The 12500-nt window shown below is 46.6% G+C and overlaps 2 protein-coding genes across 3 annotated transcripts in view; both read left to right on the forward strand.

The window, feature by feature from the left end:
- klc1a (kinesin light chain 1a) overlaps positions 1 to 4257 on the forward strand; it is a 43502-nt gene extending 39245 nt beyond the window's left edge. The window contains 3 exon segments of the mRNA XM_048250404.1: positions 597 to 727; positions 3400 to 3466; positions 4026 to 4257. Coding sequence (XP_048106361.1) covers positions 597 to 727; positions 3400 to 3466; positions 4026 to 4091 — 264 coding nt within the window. The 3' untranslated portion in view covers positions 4092 to 4257.
- Positions 4258 to 8495: 4238 nt separating this feature from the next.
- Positions 8496 to 12500, forward strand: part of zfyve21 (zinc finger, FYVE domain containing 21) — a 19379-nt gene continuing 15374 nt past the window's right edge. For both annotated transcript variants that reach the window (XM_048242213.1, XM_048242206.1), the window contains exon 1: positions 8496 to 8682. In XM_048242213.1, the coding sequence (XP_048098170.1) occupies positions 8557 to 8682 (126 nt within the window). In that variant the 5' untranslated portion in view covers positions 8496 to 8556. The remainder of the gene's footprint in view (positions 8683 to 12500) is intronic.

Genomic DNA, 12500 nt, shown 5'->3' on the forward strand with positions numbered 1-12500 from the left:
ACCCTGATGATCCTGATTTAAACCAACCACACACACACACACACACACACACACACACTACTAACCCTGATGATCCTGATCTAAACCACACACACACACACACACACACACTAACCCTGATGACCCTGATCTAAACCACACACACACACACACTAACCCTGATGACCCTGATCTAAACTAACCACACACAGAGACAGAAACATGAGACTCCCTCCAGACCACTAGGTGGTGCTGCTCACTCACCCAAACACGCATGGCCATGCATTAGTTCTCTCAAAAGGGGGCATTTAGGGAAGCCCAGAGGTGAACAGCCTCATAGGGGGCATTTAGGGAAGAACAGCCTCATAGGGGGCATTTAGGGAAGGCCAGAGGTGAACAGCACTCTGAGCAGCAGGGAACCTGTTAGGACCTGCTGTGCGTAATGCTGACCTGAGACTGAACACAGAGGACCCAAGACTGTGAGCCCAAAGACCCAGGATGCGTGTGTGTGTGTGTGCGTTTTGTAACCATTCATTTCCTACAGGACTTCCCTAGTTCTATGAAGAGGTCTTCATGAAGCTGTGTGTGTGTGTGTGTGTGTGTGTGTGTGTGTGTAGGATGGTTCTGGTTCTCTGAAGCGGAGCGGATCCTTCAGTAAGCTCCGAGCCTCCATACGGCGCAGCAGTGAGAAGCTGGTGCGCAAACTCAAGGGTGGGGGTAACCGTGACAACGAGCCCAAGAACCCCGGGTAACTATCCCCCAGCAACAAGCCCCTCCCCTTCTACAGACACACACCTGAGACCCCCAGGACTCCACCCTCTAGCAGAACCCACCAATAACATTCCAGCAAATGCCAGGGTGCCGCCCACTGCTGCCGCAACAGCCAATCAGGGAGCGGTGATGAGAGGAATGTATAGAGATGAAGGGCAAGGTGGAACAAGAGTGAATGAGTGAGTGAGTGAAAGCACCTTGGAGAGCAGAGGAGTGTTCTTCTGACTGGGGTCCCTTACCTGACTGAAGGGGTGTGTGTGTGCTAAGCAGATCGTAAGAATGTGATATATACTGTCTATACACTGTTTCTCTCCCCCCTGCACCTGTGTGTGTGTGTGTGTGTGTGTGTGAGGGTGTTCAGCTTGCCTGACATGCTTGTCTGATTCCACTGTACTTTTTGCACTAATCTGTAGTGCTGTTGAGATTGAGGCTGCTCTCACACACTATCTGTGTGTGTGTGTGTGTGTGTGTGTGCGTGTGCGTGTGTGTGCGTGCGCGTGCGCGTTGTGTGTGTGTGTGTGTGTGTGTGCGCGTGTGCTGTGTGTGTGTGTATTGATAGCGTGTGCTGTGTGTGTGTGTGTGTGTGTGTGTGTGTGTACACACATCAATTCTGCATTTACCAAATGCCACTAATGTTTTGCCTCTGTCAACCTTTGACCCTGTGGGAAATATAAACTTTCTTTTAATTTATTTCTTGCTTTTGTGTATTAACATTCTTTAATGAGGTTTTTGTCTATTAAAAGTAAATACTGCTGTTTCCTCCTGCCGCTCTGTGATTTGGAATGCTGTGTACTGTGTTGCGCTTTGGTGTGTGTGTCTGTGTGTGTGTGGTTATGTGTGTGCTGTGTTGTGCTTTGGTGTGTGTGTATAGTTATGGGTATGCTGTGTTGTGCTTTGGTGTGTGTGTGTAGTTATGTGTATGCTGTGTTGTGCTTTGGTGTGTGTGTGTGTGTGTAGTTATGTGTGTGTGTAGTTATGTGTATGCTGTATTGCGCTTTGGTGTGTGTGGTTATGTGTGTGCTGTGTTGTGCTTTGGTGTGTGTGTGTGTGTGTGAATGTGGCTGTTGCTTTGTTATGGTTTGATCTTGTTTATGTGTTTTAAGTTTTAAGTAAATAAACTTGTTTGTGTCAAGCGGCTGATCGCTGCATGCGTCTCACCTCCCTGCTCATATACCCCCCACATACTCTTTTTCTCTCTCCATCTCTTTCTTTCCATCTCTCTCTCTCCATCTCTCTCTATCTCTTTCTTTCCATCTCTCTCTCTCCATCTCTCTCTATCCACATACTCATCCAATGAGTGAAATCCAATTACAGTTGTATAGATATAGGTGTGTGTGTGGTGGGGTGGGGTGTGTGCTTTGGTGTGTAGAGTATGTTGATGTGTGTGTGTGTTGGGGTGGGGTGAGGTGTGTAGGGTATGTTGATGTGTGTGTGTGTGTTGTTGGGGTGGGGTGAGGTGTGTAGGGTATGTTGATGTGTGTGTGTGTGTTGGGGTGGGGGTGAGGTGTGTAGGGTATGTTGATGTGTGTGTGTGTGTGTGTGTGTGTTGGGGTGGGGTGAGGTGAGGTGTGTAGGGTATGTTGATGTGTGTGTGTGTTGGGGTGGGGTGAGGTGTGTAGGGTATGTTGATGTGTGTGTGTGTTGGGGTGGGGTGTGTTGAGGTGTGTAGGGTATGTTGATGTGTGTTGGGGTGGGGTGTGTAGGGTATGTTGATGTATGTGTGTGTGTGTGTGAGTGTTTAGGGTGGGGTGTGTTGAGGTGTGTAGGGTATGTTGATGTGTGTGTGTGTGTGTGGGGTGGGGTGTGTTGAGGTGTGTAGGGTATGTTGATGTGTGTTGGGGTGGGGTGTGTAGGGTATGTTGATGTGTGTGTGTGTGAGTGTTTAGGGTGGGGTGGGGTGTGTAGGTATGTTGATGTGTGTGTGTTGGGGTGGGGTGTGTTGAGGTGTGTATGGTATGTTGATGTGTGTTGGGGTGGGGTGTGTTGAGGTGTGTAGGGTATGTTGGTGTGTGTGTGTGTGTGTTGGGGTGGGGTGAGGTGTGTAGGGTATGTTGATGTGTGGGTGTTGGGGTGGGGTGTGTTGAGGTGTGTAGGGTATGTTGTGTGTGTGTGTGTGTGTGTGTTTGGGGTGGGGTGTGTTGAGGTGTTTAGGGTATGTTGATGTGTGTGGGTGGGGTGTGTTGAGGTGTGTAGGGTATGTTGATGTGTGTGTGTGTGTGTGTGTTGGGGTGGGGTGTGTAGGGTGTGTTGCTGCAAGCAGTTCCTACACAGTCAGAAGGAGACCCCAGCAGAAACAGCATCCTGGAGCACCTGCGTGTGTGTGTGTGTGTAGGGTAACATCTGTGTATCTTGTGGTGACTAAATGCTGTCATGTGACACTAACCTGTGTGACATCACCACCACCACCACCACCATCATCATCATCATCATCATAACATCAACACATCTACCACATCACCTAACCAGCCTCCTCCTTCACACACACACACACACACGCAAGCTCACCACACACACGCTCCCTCACTTGCACATCACTCATACACTTGCAGCTCCACACACATACACTTGCAGTTCCTCCTTGACACACACAAACACACACACCCCCTCCTCCTCCACTGACGTGTGTGTGTGTGTGTGTGCATGTGGCAGCATGAAGAGGGCCAGCTCCCTGGGTGTTCTGAACGTCCCGGACAAACCTGTGGGAGAGGCTTTCAAAGTAAGGACACACACACAGACACTCACACACACACACACACACACACTCACACACAGACACTCACACACACGCACAGACACACACACACACACTCACACACACACACACACTCACACAGTTGCTCTTCTCTCTCCTCTCTTCAGCTCTTCAGTCTCTCCTTCTCCCTCACACACTTCTCTCTCACCGATAAGAGCACACACACACACACATTTATTCCTCTTGTCAGGTTGAAATAACACCTCATGTGTCACGTTTGTGTGAGCATCACCATGGTAACACACTAACTTGTCCTAGCGTGTCTACTAATAGTTGTGGGCAGTCCAGGGGTAACTGGTCATCTAGACCCAGAAGCAGGAAGTCCAGGGTGCATGGAAAGAGATGGTCAACGGCACCTAGTGGTCTCATGGGGAAAGGCCCATATACCTATTTAGGCCTTAATGTGTTTAAGAGACGCCGATCACACACATTCACTCAGTTGCCAGGATACCACTGCCTCAGCCTGCTTTAGCCTGAGCTAGGATGTGTGTGTGTGATGTGTGTGTGACATCCCTCCTGACAGGAGCGAAATCATCGTCTGAGGAAGACCCGTGACTTGAGTGCCAGTCACACTGACCTGGCACACTGATGACTCCGCCCACCAGGCACACACCAGCTCCAACAGGAAGCCCCACCCCATCAGAAGTCTCCGCCCCTTCTGCCTGGACTTCCTGTCCTCACATGGCTCAACCCAGACTTGAGGACACACTGAACTCACAACTGGCCTTACCTGCACTGACTGGGACACACACACACATACAACTGGCCTTACCTGCACTGACTGGGACACACACACACACACACACACACACACACATACATACATACACACACACACACAACTGGCCTTACCTGCACTGACTGGGACACACACACATACACATACATACACACACAATTGGCCTTACCTGCACTGACTGGGACACACACACACACACACAACAGTAACTCATCCTTGCACTGTAATACCCCCCACACACACACACACTCACCTCACACTGACACCCTTGCACTGTAATACCCCCTCGCCCCACCTCCACCCCAACACACACACACACACACCTTTAGCACTATAACTGTATCCCACCCCAACACACACACCTTTAGCAGTAGGAGCTGGGCTATTATTAGCGTGCAGTAGGAGCTGGGCTAGCATTAGCGTGCAGTAGGAGCTGGGCTAGCATTAGCGTGCAGTAGGAGCTGGGCTAGTGCTAGTGTGCAGTAGGAGCTGGGCTAGCATTAGCGTGCAGTAGGAGCTGGGTTAGCGCTAGCGTGCAGTAGGAGCTGGGCTAGCGTGCAGTAGGAGCTAGGCTAGTGCTAGCGTGCAGTAGGAGCTGGGCTAGCATTAGCATGCAGTAGGAGCTGGGCTAGCGCTAGCGTGCAGTGGGAGCTGGGTTAGCGCTAGCGTGCAGTAGGAGCTGGGCTAGTGCTAGTGTGCAGTAGGAGCTGGGCTAGCATTAGCGTGCAGTGGGAGCTGGGTTAAGCGCTAAGCGTGCAGTAGGAGGAGGGCTAGCATTAGGCGTGCAGTAGGAGCTGGGCTAGTGCTGGTGTGCAGTAGGAGCTGGGCTAGCATTAATGTGCAGTAGGAGCTGGGTTAAGCTGGCGTTAGCGTGCAGGGAGCTGGGCTAGTGTTGGCGTGCAGTAGGAGCTGGGCTAGCATTGGCATGCAGTAGGAGCTGGGCTAGCGCTAGCGTGCAGTGGGAGCTGGGTTAGCGCTAGCGTGCAGTAGGAGAATGGGCTAGCATTAGCGTGCAGTAGAAGCTGGGCTAGCATTAGCGTGCAGTAGGAGCTGGGCTAGTGCTAGCGTGCAGTAGGAGCTGGGCTAGCATTAGCGTGCAGTAGGAGCTGTGCTAGTGCTAGCGTGCAGTAGGAGCTGGGCTAGCATTAGCGTGCAGTAGGAGCTGGGCTAGTGCTAGCGTGCAGTAGGAGCTGGGCTAGCATTAGCATGCAGTAGGAGCTGGGCTAGCATTAGCATGCAGTAGAAGCTGGGCTAGTGCTAGCGTGCAGTAGCCAGTAAAGTTGTGGCTGCCACCTCTGTGCCCTTGAGCACTTTACCCGAGTTGCTCTGGGGAGATTGGCCCTTGGAATAATTGATGGAAGTCGCTTTTGGATAAAAGGGTCAACCAAATAAAGAAAAAGAAAAAAGAAAAGTCACAATCCACACACACCACTGTTACTCCACCCCCCCACCACCACCACCACCACCACCACCAACCACTGTTACAACTCCCCTCAACACACACACACACACTCACACACACAAACACTGGTTTGCCACTATAAACACACCCACACACACCCCACCACTGCAAGGCCTACAGAGGCAATGAAGTGTCCCCCTCACTCTCACTATTTCCTCACACACACACACACACCTCACAGGTTTCACACACACCTCACACAGTTTTTACACACATATATATATGCCCCCCAGTACACACCAAGCTGTTGCACTCTTACACATCTCAACGTTTCTTCAGTTGTTTTTATTTTGTGTTTGTACTGAACAGTACACAAAGTCTGGTCTAAAGGACATTTGACAACCGTGTGTCTGTGCGTTTGTCTGGTCTGTGTCTGTGTGTGTGTGTGTGTGTGTGTGTGTGTAGTTGCATGCATGCTGTCCTGTGACGTATGTTTGTGGAATTTAACATATAAAGATGAAGTTTAGAGGGCCATTGACACACCTGCCCCCACACACACACACCTGACAAGAGTCTTTTCCAATGTCCAGGAGTGTGTATCTGTGCTTTAGCTCTCAGCAGCGGGGCTGTTTACGGTTCATTATGATGTCATTTCCTGCTAGCGGCAGTGTGTGTGGAGACGTGTTGAGGAGTGGTTGAGTGGAGTATATAAGACATTTAGTAGCCGTGGAACGGATTAAAGAGGACAATGTTACTGGACAGGTCATTTGTATCTCACTAGAACACTGCTGCACTTAAACTCCAATATGTTCAGCGTCTGATCTGGTGAAGTCAGATCTCTGTTACACAATGACGCGTCTTTAGAGTGGACCTGAGTTTGAAACTGTTCCTGTTGTACGAGTATGGCTTGATGAAGGATTCTAGAGTGTGAGAGGTTGGCTATGACGACAGCACTCCTCCGTCCTGTGTTCTGTGTTACTATGTTGTTACTATGGCGATGTTACTATGTTGATATTGTGATGCACTGGAGAGAGTCCATGGACTGTAGGTTCTGTAGGATCTGTTCCATAGGGATAGTCGCTCTGCTTAAGGGTGTTTCTGTTTCACTGAACACTGGGTCACTGATGAGGGTTTACCCAGGCTGGGTTACTGAACTATATCCACCTGTGGAGGCACGTACTTGTGTGTTTGTGTGCTCAGAGTTTTAGTGGCTCCACACCACATGAACTTTCTGCAAAATGTTGTTTTTACCATAACTGGAAGGGCTGTTTCAGGTGAGGGGCATTAGAGTTGAAATGGGTTGATTTTATAAGAAGTTTTAAGTGTACTATGTGTGTTAAGTGGATGCTATGATCAGTCGGATGACGACCAGAGGCTAATTGACCTTTGAACCCTGATCTTACTGTATGGTGGTGACCTCTATGACATAACCCAGAGCAAATATACCTGCGCTGCTTTAAACCTGCCTCTGTGTCTGTGTGTTCAGTCCATATGTGTGCGTGGAGATCTCATTTGATATTATCTGAGAATGCACTTTCTTTTGCAGGATGGTCTTACCTGCGTGTGTGTGTGTGTGTGTGTGTGTTGTACTCCTACCACTGTTCTTGCCTATTTTGCCTGCTGTGCTGGCTAGACCCTATGTGTGTGTGTGTGTGTGTGTGTGTATGTGTGGTTACTCTTTCTGCTCTGCACAGTGCCTGTGTACCTTGCTGGACGTTGTGTATATTTGAATAAATAAATAAAAATGTTTAAACCTCTCCTGAGCTGTTGTTTTTTTTTATTAATAATAATAATAATAATAATAATAATAATAATAATAGATATAAGCTAAAACTAGTACTCGCATGTACTTGCACTCATGGCCTATATTTGCTTCATAAATATGGGAGATAAAAGTTTGGGGTCTTTCAAGAGGGCTTCTTGAATTTCCCCTGGGGATCAATAAAGTATCTATCTATCTATCTATCTATCTATCTTGTTCAACAGGCACTTAGTTTATTAAGCATTTCTTATGCGTAATGGTTTGTATATTATTGAATTTGTTTATTTTTTTATTAGGCTATTGATTGATTTGACATTGTTGTTTATTATTGCTATTGTCCTTAATTTAGTTTTACCAACTTATTAAATTGTTTACTGTTAAATTTAACTATTGTATTGTTATTTGAATGTGGCTTTGGACAAAAGTGTCTGCCAAATCCTATAACCATAACTATGACCATAACTATAACTATGACCATAACCATAAATGACCATAACTATGGGGCAGCATGTTTTTGGGTCCGTGGGCTCCGAGGTGTTGTTTGGTCGTTGTGTTCTCGGCGAAAAGTTGCGTGTAGGCCTAGTCGTGACCAGAGCAAAAGTATTCAGTGGATTCTGGCTCCATCTACCGGGAAAAAAATGCAATACATTCTTCGACTTTATGTTATGCATATTCTGTCACTGCGTTATGCGTTTACTGTGGAGAAAGTGGGAGATAAATGGATAAATGACGGGGCATCATCTCAGTGCTGCCTATAAATCGCGTTGTTAAGTGAAAAAGATGTATGTTGTCGGTCGATTCTTTATTAGTTAACACTGAAAAGAATACAAAAAAATCATGGAAAGTGCACTAACATTAGATCTAGTGCACTATATATTAGCACTTATTAAGGTTCGACAATTTTAGGAAAACAAAAATGTTTGGGGAAACTGGAACTTAATGAATTACATAATAAGATAGAGAGCTGTCATAAAGTAGAATAGGCGGGCGTTAAATTCCAAAACAACCTCTGGGATAGCAGTCACGTGACTTCCACACCCTCCTGTTATTGGGCCACGGATCTGTCAATCTAAGGGCATGTTCGCCTGAATAGCACAGGGCTGACGGATTCCAGGCGAGATTGGAGAGAGCGCTGGAAGGCTAGTGGAAAAATGTCAGCGGTGCCTGATGGCAAAAAACTGGTCCGAAGCCCAAGCGGACTCCGAATGGTTCCAGAGAATGGTGCATTTAACAGCCCGTTCTCGCTAGATGAACCGCAGTGGGTCCCGGATAAAGAGGTGAGTTTGGGAGTGAGGTGGTTAGCTGAGACTGGCCGTGGTGTCATCCTGGAGCTGTCCCGTGGTTTGGGCGTTAGCATCTGAAGTCCATCATCTACACAAGTCGCTCGTGTTAGCTAGCATGCTAGCGCACAGCTAAAGGATGGACGTGATCAATGTGCTGCTAAACTAGTGCTAGTTGGCGAACATTTTTCTCTGCAGGAAGAAAAGTTGCATGTGTATGTACTTTGATAACAGTTAACGTTAAAGTTAAAGTTAGACAGTCTACGTATATACCCAGGAACAGTTTTCAAAGTTTTAAAAAAAAATCTACTTCAATTCCTGTTTTGTCACATGCTGGTTTGTTTTGTATCTCGTAAAATCATCGGTAGCTGCTAATCTAATACAGATGACGGCTAGCTAGCCGTGGAGAATCCTCCTCCTCAACTGAATAACATGTTAGAGAAGTTTTGTAGCAGCTAGCTGCACAAGCGTTAGTTGAGTTGAGAGGATAACAAAGGCACATTGAATGTGTTGTTTGTGGTCGTAAGATTTACTCGGAAGGTTAGTTGTAATTGTATAGAGGGATTAACGTTAGAGACTGTGTTTATGACAATTCTGTTGTCATCTGAGTACTAGTATTTTTTCAGTTTTCCGTGCAATATGATCTCAGTCAAGCACAGGATTTTTTCCCCACATGCTCAGACATCTGTGTTTGAGTGTTGGAGGGGTATCCAGGAAACATTCACCGCAGGTTTGTTTTGCGGTTTGGCAGCCCTTAACGTCAAGACTGCCTGTGCGCTGCTGTAGTTGTTGAACGTTGTTTACGTGACCTCCGTGCCCCATGCAGGGAATGCGGACGCATCGTGCGCATACAGTGCGCTCTCTCTCTTAAGCAAATACAACCCTTTCGTCTATGATAAAAACCGGTGGCGGAGCGACGCACAACCATGACGCCTTTGTGCAGTTGGTCTGTGTTCACGTGTCACGAGGAATTTGCTTTGTCCGTAAAGGGAGAGAGCGAGAGAGAGAGAGCTAAAGATGTCCAGTTGGTCATGTGACATCGCAGTCTCGAGCAACATGGAGACGCCAGCCCGATCCGTGTTCATCTGTATAGTGAACGAGTGGAATGGATTTGAACATCCGGCAACTTCAGCTTAGTTCGTCTGTGTGATTTGACTTGAGTAGGACCAGTCGTTTGGAGCTCTTTTCACCTCTAAGATCCAGGAGTTCAGCTCTTTAAACTTGAGTAGTCATGAGCCTGATCCCTTGCTGTCTCTGACACACACACACACACTGGGGAGGTTAATATTTGAAGATAGATAGATAGATACTTTATTGATCCCCAGGGGAAATTCAAGAAGGACAGGGCAGCGGCCTTGGGATCTGATGATAAACGTGTGTGTGTGTGTGTGTGTGTGTCAGTAGCTGACTCCTGAGGGGTATTCCAGAAAGCAGGTTTACTGGCTTAACTGGGTATGTTAACCCAGAGTTAGCGGTAAACCTGGGATTTCAGTTCCAGAATGCTCAAATATGATCAGGCTATGTAAGTAACTATGGTAACATGGGCTCTGAACTGAACTGGGTATGTAAACCCAGAGTAAACGGTAAACCTGGGATTTCAGTTCCAGAAAGCTCAAAAATGATCAGGCTATGTAAGTAACTATGGTAACATAGGCTCTGAACTTAACCTGGTAGGGGGTAGGTTTTGTTCAGGTTATGTTCAATTATGTTCGGTTATTTTAGTGCATGTTCAATCCGCTATTTTTACACTTGTCACACAATGACGTTTCATTTTGATGAAGGTCCGATTGACAAAGAAGCACAAAATCACGTAATATTCATCCGTGCAATTCACCGTGAGAGGGCGATAAGACCACGACATCACATGATAGCCTATCCATTCTTTTCCAAACGAGTTTTTCAAGAGCGCTGAGTTTTTCAGCTGAATCCTAAATATAGGCTACTTGAAAAGCAGCATGGTGGATTAGAATAGAATAAAATAAATCTTTAATGTAGCCTACACCATAGTGGACATTTGTGTTTGGCTCACCAGACAGATGGACAAACAACATCTCAGACACATTGAAGATATAATTATATAATATAATTATTATAATTAAAAATTACATTTGGGATTCTCAAAGAATTCTATGGCCCACTTAATCTGTGAGAATCCCAAATGTAATTTTCTATTTTAACACGGGTTCTGCAGCTGTGGGCCAAGTTAAACTTTTGCGCTCCATCATCGGAAGGGTGAATGTCGGAAGGCATGGGTAACCTATTGGACACATTTCAGTGCACATTTAGAAAAATGTAATAAGTGATGCTGACCTGCCAGTTGGTGAAACTACACATTAATGATCCTCGTGGGTTTGTGTCCAGGAAAACGAATGAAGTTGCGCAGGGACTGCTTTAGCGCAAAGCAAACTTTACGCACCGACCGACAGCTTGCCGATATGCTCTGCGTCTCCAACACTACAAAAACTCCCAGTCGGAGAGCGTGTGTAGCCTATTAAAAAATATTTTATTCCAAATGCCATCAGCATTCTTAACCAAACTTAGTGACAACATGCATACTAGTTTAAGAAAGCATCATTCAAAGCAGTCAATACAATACGTGATGTCCAGTGAAATATTTAATTGTGCTTTTGACATTAAATAGGCTATCCTAAACGTACGCATTTCAAACGTACACGGTCAGTTAGGCTATTCTCTGCCAAGCAAGGTCTCGGACGCAGGCGTTTAAGTATTGCTCTTTTTTTGTAATTACAGTTCTCTCCTCGTAAGCCTCGACTACTCCGCCTCTGAAAAATACGGTGCTCTTCCTTTCACCGGTTTCACTCATTGTTTCGACTCTCAATAGATGATGCCTTTATAAGTTCGCCGTGAACGCGCACAACTCTAGGTTATCTAACACAGGGTTGATTGAACTAACTGGTAACCGGTGTTTTGGAACCGACAGCTCGGGTTTAGTCGCCACAGGTTCAGACAACCCAGAGGTTAAGTTTTATCTCAGTGTTTGTTAAACCTCCTTTCTGGAATACCCCTCTGTTCATGTCTCTGCCAGGATATGTGATTGGGAAAGCCGTGTGTATCAGACACTTTTATCCAAAGCAACTTCCGAAGACATCAATAAATAATATAATAAATATTACATTTACATTAAAATCAACAGTTTAATATAACAGAGTAATAAACATAACACAAACTCTAGTTCAGTAGCTTGATATAATGTAAACAGGGTCTTACGCTTAAGTCAGGCACTTTTGAAAGATCCCAAAACTACGGCGGGATGGAAGAGTGGCAGGTAAATCATTCCACCAGCGAGAGAGACACACACACACACACACACACACCGTGTCATTCCACCAGCGAGGGATCACGTGGAACAGAGCTGTGACCGTGTCATGGAGTCGCCACAGCGGACAGAACTCCAGAAATGCATCATCTGAATTTCCCCTGGGGATCAATAAAGTATCTATCGATCTATCTATCATCTGATGGGATCAATAAAGTATCTATCGATCTATCTATCATCTGCAGACACATGAAAGTGGAAGAAAGTTTTCTGCTGTCTGTGGCGTTCTCACTGTTCCCTGGTTAAAATGAGTGTGTGTGTGTGCGTGTGCGTGCGTGTGTGTGTGTGTGTGTTGGGCAAGGCCGTGTGTGTGTGTTTGTGTGTGTTGGCCAGGACCGTGTGTGTGTGTGGAGAAAACATGTTGGGAAAGAGGAAGTGAAGGTCCAGATGTGCAGCTCTGCACTAGTGCAGCCAGCCAAGCTGGGGTGGAGTTCTGGAACCAGCTGCTGGAACACTCAGACCTGGGTGGAGTTCTGGA

The sequence above is a fragment of the Alosa alosa genome, chromosome 1 (assembly GCF_017589495.1).
Source record: "Alosa alosa isolate M-15738 ecotype Scorff River chromosome 1, AALO_Geno_1.1, whole genome shotgun sequence".
NCBI classification, from domain to species: domain Eukaryota; kingdom Metazoa; phylum Chordata; class Actinopteri; order Clupeiformes; family Clupeidae; genus Alosa; species Alosa alosa.